At 45.6% G+C, this 23848-nt stretch overlaps 1 protein-coding gene and 1 long non-coding RNA gene across 3 annotated transcripts in view; both read right to left on the reverse strand.

Moving 5' to 3' along the window:
• APPL2 (adaptor protein, phosphotyrosine interacting with PH domain and leucine zipper 2) overlaps positions 1-23848 on the reverse strand; it is a 62051-nt gene that overhangs the window by 8253 nt on the left and 29950 nt on the right. For both annotated transcript variants that reach the window (XM_032300027.1, XM_032300023.1), the window contains exons 6-17: positions 23089-23130; positions 22904-22962; positions 21700-21846; positions 17711-17793; positions 13875-14033; positions 12296-12484; positions 10452-10494; positions 10312-10368; positions 10128-10216; positions 5186-5350; positions 4976-5028; positions 3501-3675 (exon numbers count right to left, since the gene is read on the reverse strand). In XM_032300027.1, the coding sequence (XP_032155918.1) occupies positions 3501-3675; positions 4976-5028; positions 5186-5350; positions 10128-10216; positions 10312-10368; positions 10452-10494; positions 12296-12484; positions 13875-14033; positions 17711-17793; positions 21700-21846; positions 22904-22962; positions 23089-23130 (1261 nt within the window). The remainder of the gene's footprint in view (positions 1-3500; positions 3676-4975; positions 5029-5185; positions 5351-10127; positions 10217-10311; positions 10369-10451; positions 10495-12295; positions 12485-13874; positions 14034-17710; positions 17794-21699; positions 21847-22903; positions 22963-23088; positions 23131-23848) is intronic.
• Positions 8293-10121, reverse strand: LOC116566056. Its single transcript, XR_004275707.1, has 2 exons — positions 9950-10121; positions 8293-9913 (listed from the first exon to the last, which is right to left on the reverse strand). It is a non-coding gene; the product is annotated as an uncharacterized LOC116566056 (long non-coding RNA).

Consider the following 23848-nt stretch of genomic DNA (forward strand, 5'->3'; position numbering starts at 1 on the left):
ATCTAGAGAGGCAGTCTGGCTACACCGGCTTTGCGGCATTGTGGTAGGCTCAGTCCAGTCTGAACTTCCAGGTGGTTTTGTCTATGCTGTGAGGGGGAAAACTGCCTACTTAAGCTTCAGTAATGGCAGAAGCCCCTCAACCCACCAAGCTCGAGCATCCCAGGTCAACTTCAGACTGCTGTGCTGGCAGCGAGAATTTCAAGACAGTGGATCTTGGCTTGTTGGGCTCTGTGGGGATGGGATCCGCTGAGCTCCCTGGCTTCAGCCCCCTTTCCAGGGAAGTGAACAGTTCTATCTTGCTGGCATTCCAAGCGTCACTGGGGTAGAAAAGAAACTCCTATAGATAGCTTGGTTTTTGCCCAAACAGCCACCCAGTTTTGTGTTTTAACTCAGGGCCCTGGCAGTGTAGGCACCCAAGGGAATCTCCTGGTCTGCAGGTTGCGAAGACAGTGGTTAAAGCATAGTATCTGTGCCAGATAGCACCATCCCTCACTCATAGCTTCCCTTGGCTAGGGGAGGGAGTTCTCCAATCCCTTGTGCTTCTCGGGTGAGGCAATATCCCACCCTGTTTCTGCTCACCCTCTGTGGGGTACACTCACTGTTTAATCAGTCCCAATGAGATGGCCAGGTACCTCAGTTGGAAACACAGAAATCACTGACCTTCTGCTTTGGTCTCACTGGGAGCTGCAGACCACAGCTGTTCCTATTAGGCCATCTTCCCTGGGAATCAATTTCTCTTTTTAAATCTTCTGATTTTCTGTATGACCTCTCATATGGTGTCAGGACCTATTCCATTGCAGGGGTATGTTTACTGTGGTGACGTATGCATAGCGTCAGATTGACCATAAATGATGTTTAGTGTCTTCATAACTTTGTGCAGCCATTACTACTATCTAGTCCCAGGACATTTTCATCATCCCAGAGGAAACTCCATCCCCATTAAGCAGTTTCTCATTCCTCTTCCCACCCTCTGGCAATCTCTAGTCTGTCTTCTGTCTCTATGGATTTGCCTATTCTGGATATTTCATATAAACAGAATGCTACAGTATATTGCTTTTTGTGTCTGGTGTCTTTCACTTAGCACAGTGTTTTCTTTTTTTTTTTTTTGAGACGGAGTTTTCGCTCTTGTTACCCAGGCTGGAGTGCAATGGCGCGATCTCGGCTCACCGCAACCTCCGCCTCCTGGGTTCAGGCAATTCTCCTGCCTCAGCCTCCTGAGTAGCTGGGATTACAGGCACACGCCACCATGCCCAGCTAATTTTTTGTATTTTTAGTAGAGACGGGGTTTCACCATGTTGACCAGGATGGTCTCGATCTCTTTGGTCTCGATCTCTTGACCTCGTGACCCACCCGCCTCGGCCTCCCAAAGTGCTGGGATTACAGGCTTGAGCCACCGCGCCCGGCCAGCACAGTGTTTTCATCATTCATCTATGTTGTGGCACGTATCAGTCCTCTGTTTCTTTTTAATGCCAAATAATAATCTATCATATGTATATACAGATTATCCTGTGTCTAAAATTGTTTTAGATTTCAGCTTTTTTCCCCAGATTTTAGAATATTTGCATGTTTACCAGTATGAGCATCTCAAAATCCAAAATGCTCCAATGAGCATCTCCTTTGAGCATTGCGTGGCACTGAAAAGGTTTCAGATTTTGGAGCATTTGAGATTTCCAGATTTGGAATGCTCAACTCTATCACATATTGTTGATCCATTCATTTGCTGATGGGCATTTGTATTATTTCCACCTTTTGGATATCATGAAAAGGACTGCTATGAACATTTGTGTATAAGTTTTTGTTTGAACACCTGTTTTTAATTCTTTTAGGGAACTGCCCAGGAGCCTGCCAAACTATTTTTTCACAGCAGCTGAACCATTTTATATTCCCACCAGCAGTGGGTTCCAGTTTCTTCACATCCTTGCTAGAAGCTTATTTTCCATTAAAATGTGTATGTGTGTGTGTGTGTGTGTGTGTGTGTGTGTGTGTATATATAAACATATATATACACACACACACATACATATTTGTGTGCGTGTATAGCATTAGTGTGGAGTGGCATATCTCATTTTGGATTTGCTTTGCATTTCCCTAATGACACATAGCAGCCTTCATGTGCTTATTGGCCATTTGCATTTCATCTTTGGAGAAATGTCTATTTCAAGTTCTTGGTCCATTTTTTTAACTGGGTTTTCTGTTTTATGAGTTCTTTGTCTGGTTCGAGTACTGGATCCATATTGGATGGGATTTGCAAATACTTTTCCCATTCTTCAGCTTGTCTTCTTTTCACTTTTATGCACTGTGGTTTTTCATAGTACTTTTACATATATTTTCCTTTGATCTTTTTGGTGATATTCCACGACTGTTAGGATTATAGGAACCATAAGCCCATTTCTGTAAAAGGTCCAGGACATACTGAAGGAAAAGCTTTAAATAAACATAACGTTTTATTAATAAGAACTTTTAATTCCCATATAGGGTTCATAACAAATAAAAAGGATGGGCTTAATGATAAGAAGAAGAAGCTATATCCTGATTTCGGCCATAGTCCTAGTTCCTTTTTTGAAGCTAACGTCCATTGAACACTTTTCATGTGCCAGTCAGTTGTAAATGTTTTACATATATTAACACATTTATTCCTCATGACAATACAGGGTGTGAATAGCTATTTTCATTTTGTAGCTGAAGAAACTGAGGTACAGAGGCTAAAACACCTGCTTAAGGTCACACAACTAAGAAATGCCAAAGCCAGGGATAAACAGACATTCTGGCTCAAAAGCAGTGCTGTCCCTTAGAAATGTAATGAATGCCTTATAAGTAATTGAAGTTCTTCCAGCAGCCACATTAAGGGAAAAGTAAAAGATGAAATTAATTTTACTTAATCTAGTATATCTAAAATATTACCAGACATGTGACTAACCTAAAAAATTAGTCAGATGTTTTACATTGTAAATCTTAGAAATCTGGTATGTATTTAACCCAGAAAACAAATTTCAATTCAGGCCAGTTATGCTGCAGATGCTACCTGTGGCTACAGTATTGCCCATGTTCATAACCAGGACTTCAGTCCTATCTGAAACCCAGATCCTGAATCATGTAGTTAATATGGCTTGCTCTCTCTATAATGGCCTAGTTATTTAGGCAGATTTTTAAGCTTTTTCTGTTACTTTTATAAATAGTACTCTCAGAAATGAAAAAACAAAAACCAGAAACCTTCTGTTTTCAAGCTCTGAGATACAGAGAATAAGTCTAGTGTGATGGCATCTTTGTGAACAACAGTATTCACTCACCACTGAATTTTTGGAGATATCAATTCCTGCCTCTAAAGGAGTGCTTTCCAGGCTATCTTATGTAGAAAGTGGTGGGTGCAAAAGCAAGAGTAGTCTCTTCATTTAATCCAATCAAACAAATATTCCAACGCTAACATTTCAGATGGATGAATCAGCCTTAAAAGGGGAATTAGCTGATGCCATAAGAAAGTCTGAACATAAAACTTAATGTACCTCAAAGATTGACTGGTGACCATCAGATGGGATTCTGTCATGCGGAAGATGTTATGAATAGCTCGAGCAGCCAATACTTGTCTCATCGCTTCATAAATCACTTCAGGAGTGCTGTCTGTTTTAACCGCCATTGATCCCAAAAACCGAACTATAAACATTTGCTGCAAAAGAGAATCTGCAAGACAGCATTTTCTCCTCAGGATCTCATTTACTTCCTGCTGCTGTTGACCTGCACACCAATGTCAGATGTGCTGGTTCTGCCTGCTTTCTCTGGAGGACTTTCTACCAAAATTTCTCAATACCATTTTTATAAGCCCAGTATTACCAAAGCTGCACGTTTTCTATTGTCTACATTTTGTCAGTTTGGAACTACTTCATTAGACTAGAAAGGCTCTGATTCAGCTATAAAGTGAGATGATGGTGGTACCAGATGAACATCCTTCTAACGCTGAGACTCTAGGTGACTACACTGTACCTTTTCTCTGAAAAGAGTGCTCACTAGACAATAGAAAGTTCATTACTGTGGCTCACTGATAAAGTCCTCTTACAACAGAAAATTTATTTGCAGGATATAATATCTGATGTTGGGTCTCATGCGGTTCATCACTTCATCACTGAAAGGCAGTGATGTTTGGAAGTCAGCACTGGCTGCTGACGGTAGTGCTGAACTTGACAAAACTGACTCCCAGCCACCTTAACTAGAAGACCAAAGAAAGCTTTTCTTTTCTTTCTTGAGACAGGGTCTTACTCTGTCGCCTAGGCTGGAGTACAATGGTATGTTTTTGGCTCACTGCAACCTCCGCCTCCCAGGTTCAAGCGATTCTCATGTCTCAGTCTCCTGAGTAGCTAGGATTACAGGCACCCGTCACCACACTTAGCTAATTATTATTTTTTTGTATAGATGTGGTCTCACTGTGTTGCCCATGCTGGTCTTGAACTCCTAGGCTCAGGTGATCCACCTGCCTCAGTCTCCAAAAGTGCTGGGATTACAGGCGTGAGCCAGCGCATCCAGCTATTGGATATGTTCTTGAGTACATTATAAGAATGTAAAAAATCAAAAGTTTGAATTTGAAAGACCTAAATATCATTTATTTATGTTATCTTCAAATTCAAGAACTAGTTATTTGTGCTTTTGGTTTTCTAAAATGAAACAGCATATTTCCAATTCACCAAGACTGCATTCGAATGTGATACCGGATTCAGATTTCACAATATTTTTATGCTACAAAAACGCCATGCTACAAAAAGGCTATAGCTAACGGTGAAATAGCTGTGGGTGGTCTTTCAGCTACTCCTCAGTTTTATTCAAGACCTGCCTCCATTGCAGATATCTTACTAAACTTTTAGAGAAAACAACAAATCTTCAGTTCATATTCTAAATCGTAGCTCTCTAAAACATGATTTCACATCTTATTTCAATGGCTCTTATCATTTTGTGCAGGGGAAAGAATAAGCACACCAAACTAGTCACTTACCTTCTGCTTCTGGAAATGATTCATCCTCAGTCTCACCAAAAGGGTTGGTACGCCTAGGGGAAGAGCCAGATTTGAACAAACATGACAGCTGCAGCTAGAAGGGCACTTAACAATTGAACTGGAAGTCAGAATAGCAAGCAAGTCTTTGGTGATGGATGGGGACAAAAGAGACCTTAAATTCTCCCAGAGATAACCTCTCTTAGCCCATACCTGCTCCCTCTGTTCTGATCAAGGAATTCTGTAGCAGGAAGCACAATATCAAATTGAATTGGCGTTCCAGGTGCGATCAGCTCCTCTGCTTCAGGTATACTGGCTGTTGCTTTGGGAACAATCTTGTCATTTTCATTTTCCATCTCTGAATTTTTCAGGTTCTGGCTGAAGGGGAAAAAAATCAGTTCCCTTAACCTTATGCTTTTATAATCAAGTGAATACTTTTTGAAGACTAAGGTGACTTTTATAAATGAAAATACAAGGCAAAAAGATTTAAGTCAATCCCTTAATCCATTATACAAATAAATCTTCTTCAAACTTCCTGCATATCCTTGGCTAAAAACCTTCAGATCGTCTCATTTCCAGCAGCTCTCTCTGCTGCACAGCATCCTGCATTGTGCTACTAATTTTCTGTTGGCATCCTTCTCTCTATGAGGCAGGTTTTGGAAGGCCTACGCTATAGGTATGTCGTATGCATTCCTGGCACATAGTAGGCACTCAGAAATGTTAGCTGAATGAACCAAAGGTCCTGGCTTGGCATTTAATCACAATCTGGCTATAATTTCCCAAAAGCCTCCCTTTCCACCCCTTTAATGCACCCTCCACGAGAGCTGTACTACACATACCATATGCTTTTCCTCATTTTCATCTTCATCCCAGTTCTGCTGCTCACCCAACTCTCCAACCCCAGCTCAAATTCTTCCTCATCCACTAGGCCAGCCTGCACCCCGCTCCCTCCTCTGAACTTCTGTGATTCTTCTCAGTTAGTCACAGGCCCAGTCTTGCAGCCCTGTGTGCCTCCTGAACTTCGCACTGTGCCCATACTCACTGCTGACATCATGGCCCATTGAGCACTGTGCTCTCTGTGGAGAGATTAACCAGGCACCAACATGTTCTTCTCTTCCAGTCTCAGAATACTGTAACTTAACTTTTCAACATTTTAAAAGTATTTTCTCTCCAGCCAGGCTGGTAAACTCCTTTGACCGGCAAAGAATATCCATGTAGTTTGATTTCATTGCCGGGACCATAAAAAGCTCTCAGTGATCTTTTTGTTCATTTGATATGTCAGTATTTTCCTGTTTCTCAAACATGTCAATAACTGAATGTAGTACATCAAACTACAACAGCCACTTGACAAATTATCATCCTGACTGGAATGTGGATTGAAACACAGTACATAGGCTTGTAGATGGTCACTGCAAGGCAAGCCCTTGGAGACCACTTGGTTTGACCTCCATTATTAACCTCCATTGCTAACAGAAAAGGAAACTGAGGCCTCTGGAAAAACTGAGCAGTTTTGAAGGCGCTCAGTTACCTGGTGGGTGAGCCAGATTAAAAACAGGGGTCTCCTCACAGCTAGTCGAGTGCATCCCAAGGATGTCATACTGCTTCAGTAACCCCAAACGGGAGAGTTACATCTGCTGTTTGACCCTGTCTTTAAGAGAGGGTTATAATATAATAAATGGTAAGTGCTGGAGAAAGGTATGAGTAAAAGCTTAAAGGGGAGAAAGTGGGTCCAAGATTTTGGCTCCCCAGAGAGTCAAAGGGAAGATAACACAATCAAGATAGGGTGGGGCCTTTATACCGTCAGGGAGGGTCTGAACTGGACTCAACAGTATAGGGAGCCACCAAAGACTCTGAACATAGGAGTGACATGATGTTCAGTTTCACCTGTGATCTCCATGTCACCAGCTCTAATGGACACTTTGCAGTCATCATAATTGACTTCCTAAAGCATCTAACGTAGCTGATCTCTCCATGAACTCCTCTCTTGGTTTCTGCTGGTGCCACATTTTAGAGTTTCCTACCTTTCTTGATGTTCCTCTCAATGTCTTTTGCAGGCTCCTTTTCTACCCTAAATGCCCGAATTCTTGAAGATTCTGTTGTAGGCTCTGCTTTCCCCTCCCTCTCCTGCCTCTCCCTAGAGGACCTCGCCCACTGCTGTTCAGTGCTAATGAGTCCCCAATTCATACACCTAGCCCAGATATTTTCCTTGCACTCCAGACCTGTATCATCAGTTGACTGCTTGACAACTAATTTGGGATATTTCACAGGCCTCTCATGCTTAATATGTCCAAAACTGAACTCTTCCTCTCTTTAAAAAACACCATTTGCCATTTGCCCAGGTGTTCAGCCCTGACTGCAGTTATCCTTCGATTTGTCCTTTCTTTCTACACTTATCCATCAAAAGGCCATAGGTTTTACCTCCAGAGTAAGTCCAAATCCATCTACTTTTCATCTCTGCCATGATCCTGGTCTAAACCACCATGATCTTCTCTTGGGCTGCTGGGACACCTCCTCACTGGCTACTGACTTGCTCTGTTCTGTGTTCTCCAGAGCAGCCAGAGCTAACTTTGAAAAATGGAAAGTGGGTATCTCTATCTCCATCGGAGAGCCCTTCCACAGCTCCCCGCATGCGTCTTTATGATCGGCCCCTGCCTCCCTCCCACCCCCACTCATCCTGCCCCATGATGTCCCTCTGTGTACACTGTCCTGTTACACTGCCTCCTTTCAGTTCCTCAGACACACTAAGCTAAGCTCTTCTCTGTCCTGTTACCTCCACAATTGCTACCAAGAATCCCCCTGGCTCTTTGCAAGAGTGGCCACATCTTATCTTTTACTTTGCAGTTTGAATATTATCTTCACAGCCAGGCCCTGCACGGGTCTCTTTTTCACCCTCCGTGACAGCACCTCATCTCCTTAACGTCACAGTGCTTCTTCGCCTGTTTTAATTCAGTATGTGCTTACCTTCTGCCTTTTCTCCCCAGTAATCTCTTGTTTCCTTACCTAGGCCAGGCCTGGGCAACTCAAATATTTGTTGAGTAGCTGGATAAATGAATGAACAGTAGATATATAATAACTGCAGAATGAGGGAAGGCCGCACATGATATTTGCTTAGAAGTAAATGGCAGTTTGTTCCCAAGAACACAATTTCTCTGATTCTTTCCCCCACTGTCATCAAAACATTGCTTTATTCTTAGTAGGCTGACCCTAGGAGAGATACTATCCCTCCCCCAACAGCTCTGGGGCCATCTGGCAGCCACATCTGTCAGCCACATCTGTCACCCATCCAATCTCTGGGCTAATTCAGCTGGTTGACTAGTGTCTTTTTTTTTTTTTCCCCAGGGAGTCTTCTGTGTCCCTTCTGTGGGGTCCTTTTGGTCTAAGAAAGTGATTTGCTTATTCTAGAATAGGGGAGAAAAAAATCAGTTACTGAAAACATAAATATTAGCTGCAAACTGTCTTTTTAGGAAACCTCTCATACCTTGTAATTCCTAATCCTCCTAAACTATACGCCAACACCCTTGAAAGATGGCATATCAGAGCTGTAAGGATCCTAGGAGGTCAGCTAGTTCCTTGTATATGTCACAGGCTGAGAAGACAAAGGCCCAGAGCATTTCCTGACTTACTCAGGGACATCCAGCCGTGTATAACATGAGGCAGAGCTAGCGTTAGAACCCATGTCTCTCAACTGCAGGTCTAGTGTTCCCTCCACTGTGCACATCAGACATTTCTGTAACTTTACAAAGAGAAGATACATTTACCCAGGAGAAAGCTACGGGATTAACCCTCACTGACTGGATCTTCAGTTCCACTTCCTTTCATGGAGTGTTTTCCTAGAGTTCATTTAATAAAGCATGCGACTTGTATAAACTGTTAAATCCTTACGTTATGGTGCTGAAGTGTTTCCCGGACTTGTTGCCTCTTTCTCATCTTTTTTTTTTAAACGTTTGTTTCAAGTTCTCATGCTCTGCTTCACAGCTACTCCATCAGCATCCTGCTGGATCTTGTACTCCCTCTTCTTCCCACAACCTGTATCCAATTTACCCTACCAGGTGCTGCAGAACAGTCTCCTCACCCTGTTCTGACTGATGCCCATTTTCCAAAACCGTCCGTTCTGCTCCACTGCCTGTAACTCCCTAAGCAGGGCACCAGGCCTTTCCAGTCAGACTCAAACCTATTTTCTGTCCTTACCTTCTTCCACTCCTTCTCAGGTACCCCGTGCCCGGTGTGTGAACACTGGCTCCACACGTACAGATCCTGGGAAGCTATTTAGCCACTGAGTTTTGTAATGACTTCCTTCTGGGGTCATTAAATATTTGTAAAAAATGTAATGGGGTTCTTTCTACCATGCCACTAAAAGATGAACAACAAATATAGTCATACTTTAAATTTACCCTTTAATGCCAGGCTTCCATTAGTATGAAAATGTAGCCCTCTACTATTTAACTGGATGGAAACTCCCATTAAGACAAAAGGTAGGATTCTTGGAATAAATCCTAAAGCATTATTCAAAACGAGGAAAGCAGTATGCATGAAAATGTTTGCTGTAAACGGTAACAGTAAACGCAGGGGAGGTAACCTAAATATTCAATGGTTAATAAATGGCGGAATAGGGCACAGTTACTCAAAGAAACAATTCTGAAAAATGTAGAAATAGTAAAAAACAACATGTGAAAATACAAAATAAATGTACATATAAAACTATATGTTCAGATAAGGCCTGGGCGGTATAACATGGATACATAAAAGGTGATTTTTCTTCCTTATTTAAAAAAAAATTTTGCTCTGGTTCCATTACTTTGTTGACGCTGAAAGAAAATGTGGGGAGAACTCCAGACGAGCATGACCTCCACACGAGTCCTGTTTGCTTGGACGGCAGTGGCATGGCCCAGTGGGAGGGACAGGGATGCTGGCATCAGACAGGCTTGAATCCTGGCTCTGCCACTCACACGTGGTGTGAACACAGGAAGATCATTTAACCTCACACGTGGTGTGAACACAGGCAGATCATTTAACCTCTCCCAGCCATCGTTACTGCTTCTGTTAAATAGGTGGAACAACATGCCTTGGTTTGTGTGGATTAAGTAACAACTCATTTCATATTCCTAATCCATAATTTGGCTCCACAAAAGCTAGTTTTCCTTTATCCTTTAGTTACCTGGGACATGAGCTTTCTTGTTTTTTTCCAAAACTTGTAATGGGAGTCACTGCTTGAAGAGCGGTCTGATTCAACTTGATCGCGACTGCCTAAAAATCCACAGGAAGACACACTCAGTCCCAGGAGGTGGACGCTTACCTTCCAGGTTGAGAAAAGGGCTGAGATGCAGGCGGCTGTTAATTACCTCTGGGTTGTCAGTCAGGTAGATCTGTCTGGAGATGTTGTTTATTGCACATATCCACTGCAGAGGACATTAGAAAAGAACGCTGAATCCCAAAGTCACCCACTACACTAGGAAAGAGGTACAACAAACAAAATCTTTACCTCTTCATTTTCCTTTCTGCTCTCAGCCTGGAGGATTATTCCCCTGAAACAAAAGCATCTAAGTAATTAAGTGCTTCCCCATCTCAGTGACTGGGGATTATTCTACATAAACTGAACTTAGCTGGTATGTGGGAAGAAATGGGCCACGAAGGCAGCATGATAAAAAGGAAAGAAAATGAGGCTCCAGGGCCAGGTGCAGTAGCTCCCGCCTGCAGTCCCAGCACTTTGGAAGGGCGAGGCAAAAGGATGGCGTGAGCCTAGGAGTTTGAGACCAGCCTGGGCAACATGGCAAAACCCCATCTCTGCAAAAAATACAAAAATTAGCTGGGAGTGGCGTGGTGTGCCTGTAGTCCTAGCTACTAGGGAGGCTGAAGTGGGAGAATCACCTGAGCCTGGGAGGTTGAGGCTGCAGTGAGTGGTTACTGTGCCACTGCACTCCAGCCTGGGTGACAGATCAACACCCTGTCTCAAAAAAAAGAAAAAAAAAAAGAAAAGAAAAATGGAAATGGGGTTGTAGATCTGACTCTGCCCTGATTCACTATGTGATCTTTGACAAACACTGTCCTTTCCCTGGGCCTCAGCATTTTCGTCTAAGAAATGAGAAGGTGGGACTCAGATCTTCTAACCCATCTGTGATTCTACATTGAGATCCCTCTGCTGACCTCCTCTAATGATCCCAGATGACCAGGACTCCACACCCAGCCACTCCTCCAACCATGCCCACAGAAGGGCTTGGCAGCCCATTCACTCCCTTCCCAGAACTGAAAAGTCTGCGTATGGAGGCCCGTGAATAAGGTAACAGTAATACTGCCCTACCTATGTGGAGGCTTTAACTCTTTAAAGAGACTCTGTATCTGCCAGTTCCCTTGTTCTTCCCATCTGTGGCAGATGGGGTAACATAGATCTTATCCCTATTTTACATCTGAGGAAAGTGAGGCTCAAAGGAGGGAACTGCAAAGGACCATTACGAGCATCCAGGAATCTCCATTCCCAAGTCATTTCCCATCGCCAAAGCAGGGGGGATGAGGTCTAAAGCTGCTCTGCCAAGCTGGAAGGAGTGACATTCACACCATCCCAATGCTGTCCCCACCCCTACCCCTGCTGTTCAGATCAAATCTTAATAGAAAGCAGTGTGAAAAGTGCATCACTGATGAAGGGCAGGGCCACCTCTCTCCCCAGGCAGGTGAGCCCTGAAGCCCCTCCATGGGACTCTGAACTCCTTGGAGCACAGTCTGAAAACCACTGCTCTGAGAGGGGATTCCACTGGGATGGGATCTATTGTGAATGACCACGAGGCTGCAGATTGTTAAGTATCACCTCTTTGGGCCCCTTGGGTACACAGGGCATGTGGGAATGGCATGGCAGCCAATACTGCTGCAGTGGAGTGCACTGCTCACATCTCCTGCTTCTGCTGGAAAAATGGCCTTCTCAGGGAGGTCATCCTTACCATAATACAGTTGCCCTACCCGCCACAATTCAAAAAATAAACGCTTCTTTACAACAGGCTAGAAGTAGCCACAGCCTTCTCTCTCTCTCTCTCTCTCTGAGAATCTATGCTACCAAGCACTACTTCTGTTGCTGTCTCACACATGTAGGTCATCTCTTCTCCAAAGCCACAGACAAACCCTCACTTATCCCGATATGGGATAAGGCAGGCTGGATCCCATATGGGTCACATGGGCTTGTTTAAAGACAGCATAAAGTCATCCTCCTGAAAGGTCAACAATACCCGGATCGGGGCCTCTCCCATGGAGGGCTGGCACATAGGAATGAGCTAGGAGGCCCTTGGCAGGGGTGTAATCACTACACTTGTTCTCCTCCCAAATAAAATGTGTGAGACATACGATTTTCCATTGGGTGTGGTGATCTGGAAGCAGTAGCGCCGGTCTTCGCAATCCACAGCCATCACTGAGCAGTTGTCCAGGTCCTGGATCAAACCTCCAGCCACGGCTCCCCTGGGCTGACACATGAGATTCCCGCCTTGGGTGAAGAAGTAAAGCCTCTCCCAGGTAGTGGTGACCAGCCCTGTTTTGCTGTGAGTTGCATTTTAAAAAGCCCATTAGTACCAGAAAGTACCTCCAAGTCTTGCTACCTCGTTATGGGAACTGGTGGCATTTTAGAAATAATGTGTTTCTTTATACTGTTAAAGCAAAACTGCCCATTCAAGTGGAAAGTGCAGCAGAAGGGTACAATTTAGCTGGAATGATCCGGGACATCATGGGCTCTGCTTCCAAGGGAGACAGCAGTCCCAGGGCCAAGTTCACCACTGCAGCCACATGCCGACTGCTAAACCAGGATCTGGAACTAGAATGAATCCGTCACCAGTAAGAACTAAACACCTGGAGGATCATTCTCTGAGACATGGGGCTCAGCTGCTCTGAATGTAGTCAGGGTTGCCTTGGCCCACAGCACCAACACTACAGTCCCAGGAGGTTCTCAACAGATTGCGTTTTGCTCCAGCTGGAGGTCATTCTTGTTTTGCGGGCTGCTTACAAAAGGAAAATCCAGTTCCTGGCAAATAACATCAGAAGCTGGTGGGTTTTCTACACCTGCAGAACTACAGGGGACATTTAGCTTGTGATTGTCACAAGTTCACAGACCCCAGAGGTGCTCCAGCCTGGTAATAGCTGGCAGTTCCTCTCCAGAGACCCTCCGCTGGGGGATATCAAATACATTTACTTGGCTCAGTATTATACTGCGTAGCAACTATGTGTGAAGGCACTGGGTTTTCTGCCCTAATTTCCCAAAATGGCAACAGCTGACATCTGAGCACTCGCTATCTGGTAGGATGCTGACTTCACAAAGTAGGTGCAGTCATCAGCTCCATTTTACAAATGAAGAGAACAAGGCTCAGCCCAGCTGGAGTGTCTGATTCCAAAGTCAGTGCTTTTCACAACACATCATGACAACATCGTCTGTGCTCACAGAAGCCCTTAAACCTGACGGTCGCTTCCATTCAAAACGGACACTTAAAAGACCTGAGTGGTAAATGTGTGACTCAATCAGTATGAGTTGAACCGCCACAGCAAAAAGCCTCCTGACCCTGCCTCTGGCCTCTCGGGTGGGTCCCCAGCACATGACTCTCATCTGCCAACCAGCATGGGGGAAGTACATGAGGGGCTAAAAACTGTCAGTGGTCCAGGACAAGAGTTAAGAGTGGTCTCTTTACATGTGGCCACAGTGTCCTGGAGGCCACAGCACCAGCTCTTACAGGACTCGCTTCCAGCCCCATCTCTTAGTGCAGTTGGCACCGGGGCCCCAGAGGTTTCCTGCTTGCAAGTAGGAGGACTGCTGTGATGGGAGTTCTTCCCAGTCTCACCCGCCCACCTCCCTCCGACTTTAATGGGGCACGTAAGACTGCTTTTCAGCCACTTCTTAGGGAAAACTGATTTCAAAAAAAGAGGCAGACGGTGGCATTCTTACTTTCTAAGATTAAGGTAACCAGCCTTCTGGATGAGGTTCCTGTTGATCTGTGGTTCAGCCACATCAGAGTCTGGAGTGTAAACAGATTCATCCACAGAAAGTAATTCTTGCTGAGACATCCGCATCTTTTCTGCCTCGGCTTCCAGTTCTACCTGAATGCTTAAGACAGAAGGTGTTGGGTCAGTTACTCATTGCTGGCCAACCCAGCACTACTAAGATGCTGCTGGCAGCCATCACTCCACCCCCGCAAAGCATCCAGCCTTACAGATGGAGCTGCCAGCCTCCCACAGGGCCACAACCCTCTACCCTCGGGCCCTGAAAACTACAGATCACAGGGACTGAATTTTGCAGTACTAAATGAGTTTATATGACTGCTGTTTTAAAACAAAACACAAGGGATGCCATTGAACTGTGCTTAAACGCAGCTAAACAGTTTTGCTGCTGACAGAGGTATCCATGCTCAGCACCACTGATGCCAATTTTTGGAGAAAAACTTTGATGAGCCCATCCTCCAGGGCTGCCCACATAGGCAGCCTAAGCAAGTTCCATAAAGGAAGGAATGAAATGGCAACCATGCCTCCCCTGCTCTTGGTATAGACAGGGTTGGTGGAGATAGGAAAACGACCAGGAAGTGGTACTAAGATGCAGCAATAAAGCCATGGGCAATGCTTTTCCTTTAATAGCCACAGATCTGCCCTGAGGCTGCACGGGCTAGCAGGCCAAGGGCTGCCCACACAGGGGGATGTGGGCAGATGGCCTGGCTCTGGGACATTAGCCCCTGACTTTCATGGACATATGTGCTGAGGTGTGGACACGGTGGCTTCCCTTTTCCCCCACAAAGCTAGGCCTCACCAGGCCACCCCACCCAGTAGTGACAGTCTTGGTTACAAAATCCTGAACACAATCTGCCCAACAGGGCCCGTCTGTCTGAGAAAGTACACTTCGGAGGAGGTGTTCTGCTTCTGCACTGTGTCACAGGAGTTATGACAATCACAGAAGCAAACAGGGGGCCAGTGTTTCTCCATGGGAGCACTTCAGGATTCTCTCTTCTGTAGTTAAGCAACACTGGGCTTGGACATTCCATATGCCCCCTCCTTTTTTTTTTTTTTTTTTTTTTTGGTGAGTCTCACTCTGCCACCCAGGCTGGAGTGCAGTGGTGCAATCCTGGCTCACTGCAACCTCTACCTCCCAGGTTTGTATGATTCCCATGCCTCAGCCTCCCAACCAGCTGGGATTACAGGCATTTGCCACCACGCTCAGCTAATTTTTGTACTTTTAGTAGAGAAGGGGTTTCATCATGATGGCCAGGCTGGTCTTGAACGCCTGGCCTCAAATGACTCACCTATCTTGGCCTCCCAAAGTGTTGGGATCACAGGTGTGAGCCACAGCTCCTATTCTTTAATGTAGCTTGACACGAGTGTCAATCTAATTTTGGCTTTTCTGACATTTGACTGGGATGATGTGGGACTCTACCACTGGCAGCCTTTGGACAGGCAAGCTGGAGGACAAACCTCGTTAGCTTAACCGGCTTGTCACTGCCCTGGCTGAGAGAATGGAGTGGGAGACCAAGCTCAGCACACAGGAGGCGGCGGGAGAAAGGTGGTGGGGGGAAGAAGGAAGAGGGACCAGGGGTCTGTCAAGAGCTTAGGGTCAGCTTTTGTGGGTGAGAAACCTCTTTGAAGATGTGATACAAGAGAAAGATCCTGTCCCCAGAAAGACACTCACGTGCACCAAGGTGCATCTTATGTACAACTCCAAGAGATTTTAAGCAGCTGCCCTGCCTTCCCCTCTTGGGCCCCACAAAGACTCAGGCTCAAACACTGGGAGCCCATCCAAGGTTCCCAGGAACCAAAGGAACAGGGATGAAACTAACTTTCCATTGGTTCTCTTCAAAGATAGAACTTTAAAAAGCATGTTTCATAGACAGGTAGGTGGGTAGGTAAGAGCTGCAGAAAGGTAGAACTGTATGACTGTAGGGTTAGGGAATAAAGAAAGCTCTGCGGGGTGGCTAGAAACCATGCCGTGCTGTCTGGGTTCCTACCACTGGGTTCTGAATCTGCACAGAGCACCTGCGGCATCCATCTCCCCGGGGACGCGCTGCACAGCTTCAGTGCCACCACCAGATCCTGCTCTGAGCCTCCCGGGGTGGGCTGGCTGCTAATGCATAGCAATGTGGTAGCAAGACTACTCGCCCTGGTTTGGAGAAGAGCAGTCATACTTACTCACCAACATGCAATGAACAATTACCGGAAAAGTAGCATTCAAACAGTGCTTTAGCTATTTGAACCAAGTGCTGCAAGGTTCAGTTTGGAAACCCCACCAGCTGCCTGTCACCCCTGCAACTAAATACAACTTGTCAGACAGAGACGGGGTGACTCGCAGAACCAGCCCAGCCTGCACAGAGAAGGCCATGTAGTCTGGACGCAGACTCTGACTTTAGCGCCCGCGCTGTGGTTCTCTTGGGATGGCTGGGGCTGTACTTGGGTTGGTGTAATAACAGCTCAGGGAAACGCTGACAAGAAGGGAAGACACAGGCTTGAGGATCTGCAGAAAGAGGAGACGTGGCATTTCACACGCATGGGCATGAATTTCATGCCACCTGTTAATAAAATAATCAGGTGCATGAAAAAATTTGAGGCAAAGATGGTTCTTCCAGAACAAAGAAGGCTGAGGAAGTCTGAGAGTTAAAGTAGGATAAGAAAGAGGCTGAAAGATGAGGGAGAGGATACTTTTATAAAGCGACCACTTAACAGGCTCTCATCTTCTCCTTCCTCCTAACATTCCAAGGGGCTAATAGCCAAATAAAGTAAAAGGCAAGAAACTGCAATTGGACTTCACAAGTTGGTTTCTAGCATAATTATAAATCAAAGTTACGTCACTCACTGCTGCCAATTATTCAGCACAAAACAGCTCAGTGACTTTCAGGAAGGGGTATGTGCTCTCAACTTTCCCTTCGCATCTGTCTCAATGCTCAGCACTGGTTTTTCTTGGGACTGGTTATTTTTGGAGCATTAAAGGTAGACTTCTACCTAAATCAATTCCCTTGTTTAGCCTTCAGGAGATATGATGAAATGAAACGTCTTCAAGAACATAAGCAACTTTCTCTTCAGGTATCCACATGAAAAAAAATTCCTATTATTTCCATTTTGTCTATTTGTCAATTACACACACGCATGCACGCATGTACGCATGTGTGGACCTATTTCTATGCTTTTCTATGCTCCAGAACTCGTGGCAAGCACTTGAGGGAGCCCACGCTGTGTTCCAGGTAGACTAAGCCTAAGTCTGCAGGGGCCAGAGGCCCCCTCAGAGCTCCCCGTCATGGAGGTTGGGGAGGGATGGGGGGCAGGGCAGCCACAGCCTCCAGTAAGTGTGGCAGTTACTCAACTACTGAACAGAGTGATGTTGCATTTCTTAAAATAAGCAAATGCAGTTTTCAAAATTAATTTTTAAAAGGCTGTATGCCTCCCTTGTCTATTATAAACGCGCTGGTCAGAGTTTCCTGAAAAGCGACAGCACTTCCATCCGCTACTCCCATGTACTCTCAGGGAAGAAAGCCAAGAGCTCTTCTAAAACCACAGCACAGCTCAGCTGGACTCCCAGGCTTGTAACATGTGAAACTTCAATATCCAGAAGAGATCCTGAGAAAACTCCACCAGTGTGCCCCAGATATTTATGAATATTGGCAGCTAAGGCGAGGGCACTGAGCATTTCTGGAGTGGACAGAGGCTCTGTGCAACCCTCGGCAGTCAAAACCCTCCCCCTGACCTCTCAGAGATGGCATATCAGCAGGAAAGGCAAGAGGCACACAAGACCCAGCTGGAGTGCAGCATTACCTTTGAACCATGTCTGCAACGGAGGATAAAAAGCTGTCCATGCGTTTGGAAAACATCTCTGCTCCCTTCTTAAAGAAGTTAATCTGAAAGATATAATTATGATATTCTGAAAATCATCCGGGGAAGGTGATCAGTGAACTCACTGAAGGTAAGACAGGCAGTGCTATGGCAGCCGTTGCAGCTGACCGCCTGCCACGCACGCGGCACTGGTGGCATTTCCACTGAGTCTCCAGAGCGTTGGCTGAGAGCTATGGCCAAGTCCCAAGTGCATTCATGAAATGGGGATGGGGAAGCTGAGCTATCTTGTTGAATGGCTGCAAATATCAGGAATAATGTAAGTTAAGTGTCTGGTATATACCAACTGTTTCAGTAACTCCTAGTGATAATTATTTTTGATATTAGCAGCAGCAGCAGCTTTTTTCTTGTGTGAATTCTAGAAAGTTTCTTGAGGGCAAGGATTAGGTCTTATTCAGCTCAGTACCAGCAAGAAACCAACAAGCACTTCCTGTAGCACAGTATGAGAAGTTTCCCCACCCCACAGGCCCCCTAGTGACCGGGCCCGCTCACTGAGCCATGAGCAACTCGGAACACAGGCTGGATGGATGGATGGCGACCTAGTTGCAGCTCAGTTGAGATGCTACAGAGGGAAAACTAGACAGAGGGAAAACTTCCTGCCCTGACATCACAATCAAGAGGATTACTGTATGTATAGGAGATAGGAGGCACCAGGCACCAGGTGGGTGCTCCACACAGTGAGGCCCCTCCTCCCCCATGTGCAATGTTCTATGACAGGTGCTTTCTCTGCCCAGGGGAGAGTGCCGCTAGGACACCTGAGCACTATGCACTTTGAAAATGAAACCGCTGCTGGCTTTTGGGTGCCAATGGAAGGGATTCCTTAATCCCTGTGACTCCTGTCTAATACTCACTTCCCGGAAAGTCTGGGTTCCTGACAAACCCCGAACAGCAGGGGTATGGGAGAGAGGAAGAACATTTCTGTATGTTACTGACATCTGCATCCCAACCTGAATACCTCAAGCTTCCATCCTTCTATGGGCATGACTTTTAAAAATCTGGCCATCAGATATGAACTGCTCCATTGTAATATGTCTGATGATTGAGAGGTAACAGTAACAGTTGCAAGCCTCGGTGATGAAAAAAGAGAGAAAACATTCAGTGTGAGCATGGGTATTCTCTCATATTAACCCTGCTCATCTCTCTGACCTGGAAGCCCACCTTTCCTGGCATGGTGGGCACCAAAATCGACCTTTGACCCAGAGGAGGCTAGCAGGTTTTCTCAGCATAGTTCTGACGGCCTTGCCTCTGTTCCCCAGACACCCTGGGAAAGCAGGTATTCCAATGTGCTTAGTTATCACAAGTTAAACACGGATGACTGTGGTCATCCTAACCCAGGTGATACATGCAGAGGGAAGTTCTGGCCCCATGATCTTTGAATCATACAGAGATTGACACTGGAAATGTCATTTGGAACCCATGAATTGTTAAATATCAAAATGAATATTAATCATTTAATATCACTCATCTGTTAAATCACTACTCTGCATTTCTAATGGCACCATGTCATGGTGGCCTCTCTCTCCTTCCTCTCCCTGAGCTCCTTTGGAATTTAGATTCCTAGGTCATGTCTTAGCTCTTCTATTATTCTATAAGCTCCTTAGGAGAGGGGCTCACATAATCCCTAAGAACAGTGGGCGAATGGATGAACGGAAGGACAAGACACTGGCTCTACAGCTGCATGACAACCTGTCCCCCTGTCAATATGACACTGGAGGTCACTGTTCTGTTCTCAAAAACCTGCACACAGATTACAGAACCTCAGTTTGTAGGAATATGAACTGAATCATGACTTCATCAAAAACCGGTTTGACAAGGGCTGGAGAAGGCAGGAATGGAGTTCCCGCATCTCTACAAAGGTGAGTGGTGCCGAGAAGCCTGGTGAGTCCCCACCACATGTGCCTTAGTGAGCAGCAGGAAGCGCTATGTTCACAGAACCATCAGCTCACAGAGGCCGGTGTTCAATAAACCCTGACTGCCAAAGTCGGATGAGGCAGGAGGAGAGCTAATGCTTCTGAATCATCCAAAAGATGACTCCATGATGCCAGTCAACAAACTCATCTAGGAGAAGGAGCTATTGTTTTCATCTGCATTTAAAAAAATCCATAGGGAAAGGGTCTCCTTGGTCTTGTGTCTTGAAATCTGTATATGAAAAATGAAAGACGCCATTCTCAGCTCTCAACACTGATGCTCCTGCCACCTAATAATGACGGTATGCTCTGCTGTTCCCCCAGGCCCAGGCTGCATGTGCGCTATGGTACCCACAGCTCCTCTTCACCCTCTGTGGCCAGCAGTACTCACTTAGAGAGTCCAGGCTGGGGGCAGTGAGGAAGTCCTTTGCCATGAACAAGAATGAAACCAGCTGGTATCAAGCTTGTCCTATAGGCCTTGCAGGACACCCTCTAAGCAAGCAAGTGCTACAGCACTGACCAATCAGGACCACAGCTACTCATCCTTCCGAGACACTAGATCTGAGACCCTTCCTGACCCTGGGCATCTGACTGAGCAAGGTTACAGTCCCAGAGGGATGGGGCCAATCCAGGGAGGGCACACAGGACAGGAAATGTTAACTAAAGAGAAGAAAGAGAGCCCCAGCATTCTCTAACGTAGCTAGGCTGTCCGCCAGCTGCGATATGCCTGCAGGAGAGGGGATGGCAACAGTGTGAGTGATTGCACACCTGTGTGTACAAGGGCCCATCACTAGCACCTGGACGGCTCCCAAGGTCTGCTGAAGACTGATGCCCACAGCTGGCCAGCGCTACTTCACTCCGATGACACAGAAAGACACTATTGCTATTTTTAAATATACTTCCAAAGGCATAGGCTGACTTTAGCGAACTCACCATTCAACAACCTAACAACTAGATTAAGAAGAAAGAACTGAGCTCAGATATTTTCCCAACCCATTTCCTGTTTGCCCTGAGAGTACTGTGCTGGCAGTGAGATGCACTTTTCTCTCTAAACAGGAAATGGGTTAGAGCTTCTCTCTCATTCCCCTTTTTGTCGAATGACATTGATGTGAGATATGTTTTGTTTTTTTACTAAATGTGCCTTAAAAATGTATTATAGAAGAATTAGATGTTCATATATCGGGTATTTTTAAGTTGGTGACTTTTTCTTATCAACATTTTGCTTCCTCACATCCCTTTCTGTTCCTAGATCGTCCACTGAGAGAAGATTCCTGGGTGCCTTTCTCATGGGCCAAAGGGTGGCTTTGGAGTCAATATAAATGGGGCAAAGCAGGAGAGGGTTGAAGTGAGGGGGTGGTGCTATCGGCCTCACACTCACAGTCACTTTTATGCTCACAGTCACTTTTTTCCCCGCCTCAATGGTGCCACCATAGTCAAGTCCCCATCCTTAAAGTAGAGCTTCTCTTAAGACAAATATTAATCATCAAACTGGAGGACAGAGACCCAGTAAATACAGAAGACCTCATAAAGCACTGGCAACGTTTCCCCATGCCCAGATGCCAAGGTGCTGGGGATCACCTAGGAGAGGTGCCGCCTGAGAAGCCAGAAGAGGGTGGGCCTTACTGCAGAGCGGCAAGGAGCGCAGGGAATCCTAGGTGGCAGGCGAGCTATCCCAAACCTGCAGTGGTTGCTTCTAGGAAAACTGCACCCAGCCTGACTTTCATTTGGATTAGAAAAAGGGGCCACATAGACTCCTCCCCAAGAGAGGCTTGACCCCCAGTCCATCATATCCTGAACGTATGGTCTGACTTGAGGCCAGTGCATGTCCAGCTGATGATGGCCCAGCTCAACTGGCTGCTCTCTAAGTACTGAATCCCACAAAGTTGCTAGGGACGTTGGGCATTTGCAATTCTTTCTATGATGAAGCTTCAGTTGCTTCTGAGTGCTCTCTCAGCAGAAAGCCACAGCTGGCTTAGGTTTCAGCCCTCAGGGAAGGGACTCCCCTACCTGTCCGTGGGCAAAGCCTATCATGGGCTCCATCATGGCCATCCGCTTTCTGTACTGCAGCGCATTGAGGGCACAGTAGTACTGAAGGGAGGAGAGGTGCTGCTTCCGCCGGGCCGCGGCCACCTCTTTTCCAACTTCAGTCTTCACCTGGTTAAAGGGGAAAGGAAAACTTCAAGTTGTCTACTGTACATGACAATTCTGTAAAAGTGTGCACTTCAAAATGTGTGTTTATGCATTATAACCATTTTTGTGACAAATAAAACACAGATAAGGCTGCACTTCAGCTTTAAAAAATCCAAATTGAAAATAGGCAAGTAACAGAATCTCAGAATCTCAGTGCTCGTGAGGGTGCAGTGAAGCCAGTACTCTCCTGGTAACAGTGCAAAGTCCTGCGGTCCTTTAGGGAAACAATATGGCAGCATGCACTGAAGAAGGCCACAGACATTCTAGTTCACTCATAAGACTGTATGCCAAGGAAATAATTTAGCCCAAGGAAATCATGTAACAGAAGTAAAAAGTTGTGGCCGGGTGCAGTGGCTCACACCTATAATCCCGGCACTTTGGGAGGCCGAGGTGGGCGGATCATGAGGTTAGGAGTTCAAAACCAGCCTGGCCAACATGGTGAAACCCCCTCTCTACTAAAAATACAAAGAATTAGCCTGTGTGGTGGCAGGTACCTGTAATCCTAGCTACTTGGGAGTATGAGGCAGGAGAATCACTTGAACCTGGGAGGCAGAGGTTACAGTAAGCAGAGACCGTGCCACTGCACTCCACAGCCTGGGTGACAGAGTAAGGCTCTGTCTCAAAAAAAAAAAAGTAAAATGTTCTATGCATGAAAATAGTCCATATTATCTATAGTAGCAAAAGTCCTAAAAAGCATGAGTTAATGAATCAGAGTCAACACCAGGGGTAAGGAGTTCAAGTGATCTGGGTGATAAATGAGTCAGGCATGGCAGCAGGCTAAAGTTAAAACCCTGTGTGACCACAATCTTACAATGGCTCTAAGCTGGTGTTTAATAAACCAGTTTGAAAAGACAGAACAGAGAAGTGGAGGTCCACTTATGAGATTTAAAATGAATAATTTTAAAAGTCCATGTACAGTTAAAAAAAAATGACACCCCTTTATGCCATAAATTCACAAGAGGAAGACATGGAAGGCCTTTATGTAAATGAAGAGAAAACCAACACAAAGTATTCTTCTTACCTTCTCATTCTCCTTTTTCTTAGGCAGCCTGCTATACTTTGCCATCGAGAGGTCATGCTCTAGAAATAAACAGACATCTGAGCACCCAAAGGGTCAGGGTTGAAAGGCAAGAACATTCATTCAGGGTCTCCTCCCCAACACAGTAAGTCTGCACAGCACACACCAGGAATGGAGAAGATGCCTACCATTGCTAGCGAGTCCAAACAGATCCTTTAAAGTGCTTACTTCTGAAAAGGAGAAAAGGGACTGTCTTAGAGCAATGAAAAGTAAAACATGCCAACCGAGAGCTCTGCACTTTCCCCAGAAAATAAGAATATATGTGTGGAAAGGAAGGCTCTGCACTTTCAGTCCTTGCTCTCACAGGCCTGGCCCAGAGGCTGGACCTGGTCTCACTGGAACTTACGGCTTCAACCCTGCCCCACACCCAGTGACCCTGATAGCCCGAGCAGCCCTGCCTCACCACATAGTACTCAGGGTCTGTGCAGGAGAGGGCATGCGAGGGAGGTGGGCTGGACACCATGGTGGACAGGTACTTTTCATGGAGACCTGGAGTATCAACTTAAGTTCTGATGCCTCAGCCCCCAAATAGAGTGTCTTAATAATCTTTCTTCAGAATGCGGTCAGGACGATACCCAGAACCTAGAAGCTTCCTGTGTTGACATTTTAATATCTGAGTTACTGGAGGCACCTCTGGCCAAAGGAATACGGGGTGTATGTATTAATAAAAAATGTGACACAATCTAGCATACTGTACTTGCAACAAGCCAACACCAATAACCATTACCCCAAATGAGTGCTATAACACCATGCACAAAGATGGCTGAACAAAGTCCAAGACCAAAAATTCAAAAAGAGCACTGAGAGCAATGACTGTCCAAGGTTAGAAACTTAAAAACACAACGATTGATACCTGCAAGAAAATGACATTTTCTACAATTCTAAAAC

The sequence above is a fragment of the Sapajus apella genome, unplaced genomic scaffold (genome assembly GCF_009761245.1).
Source record: "Sapajus apella isolate SASKATOON/1434 unplaced genomic scaffold, GSC_monkey_1.0 scaffold2, whole genome shotgun sequence".
NCBI classification, from domain to species: Eukaryota; Metazoa; Chordata; class Mammalia; order Primates; family Cebidae; genus Sapajus; species Sapajus apella.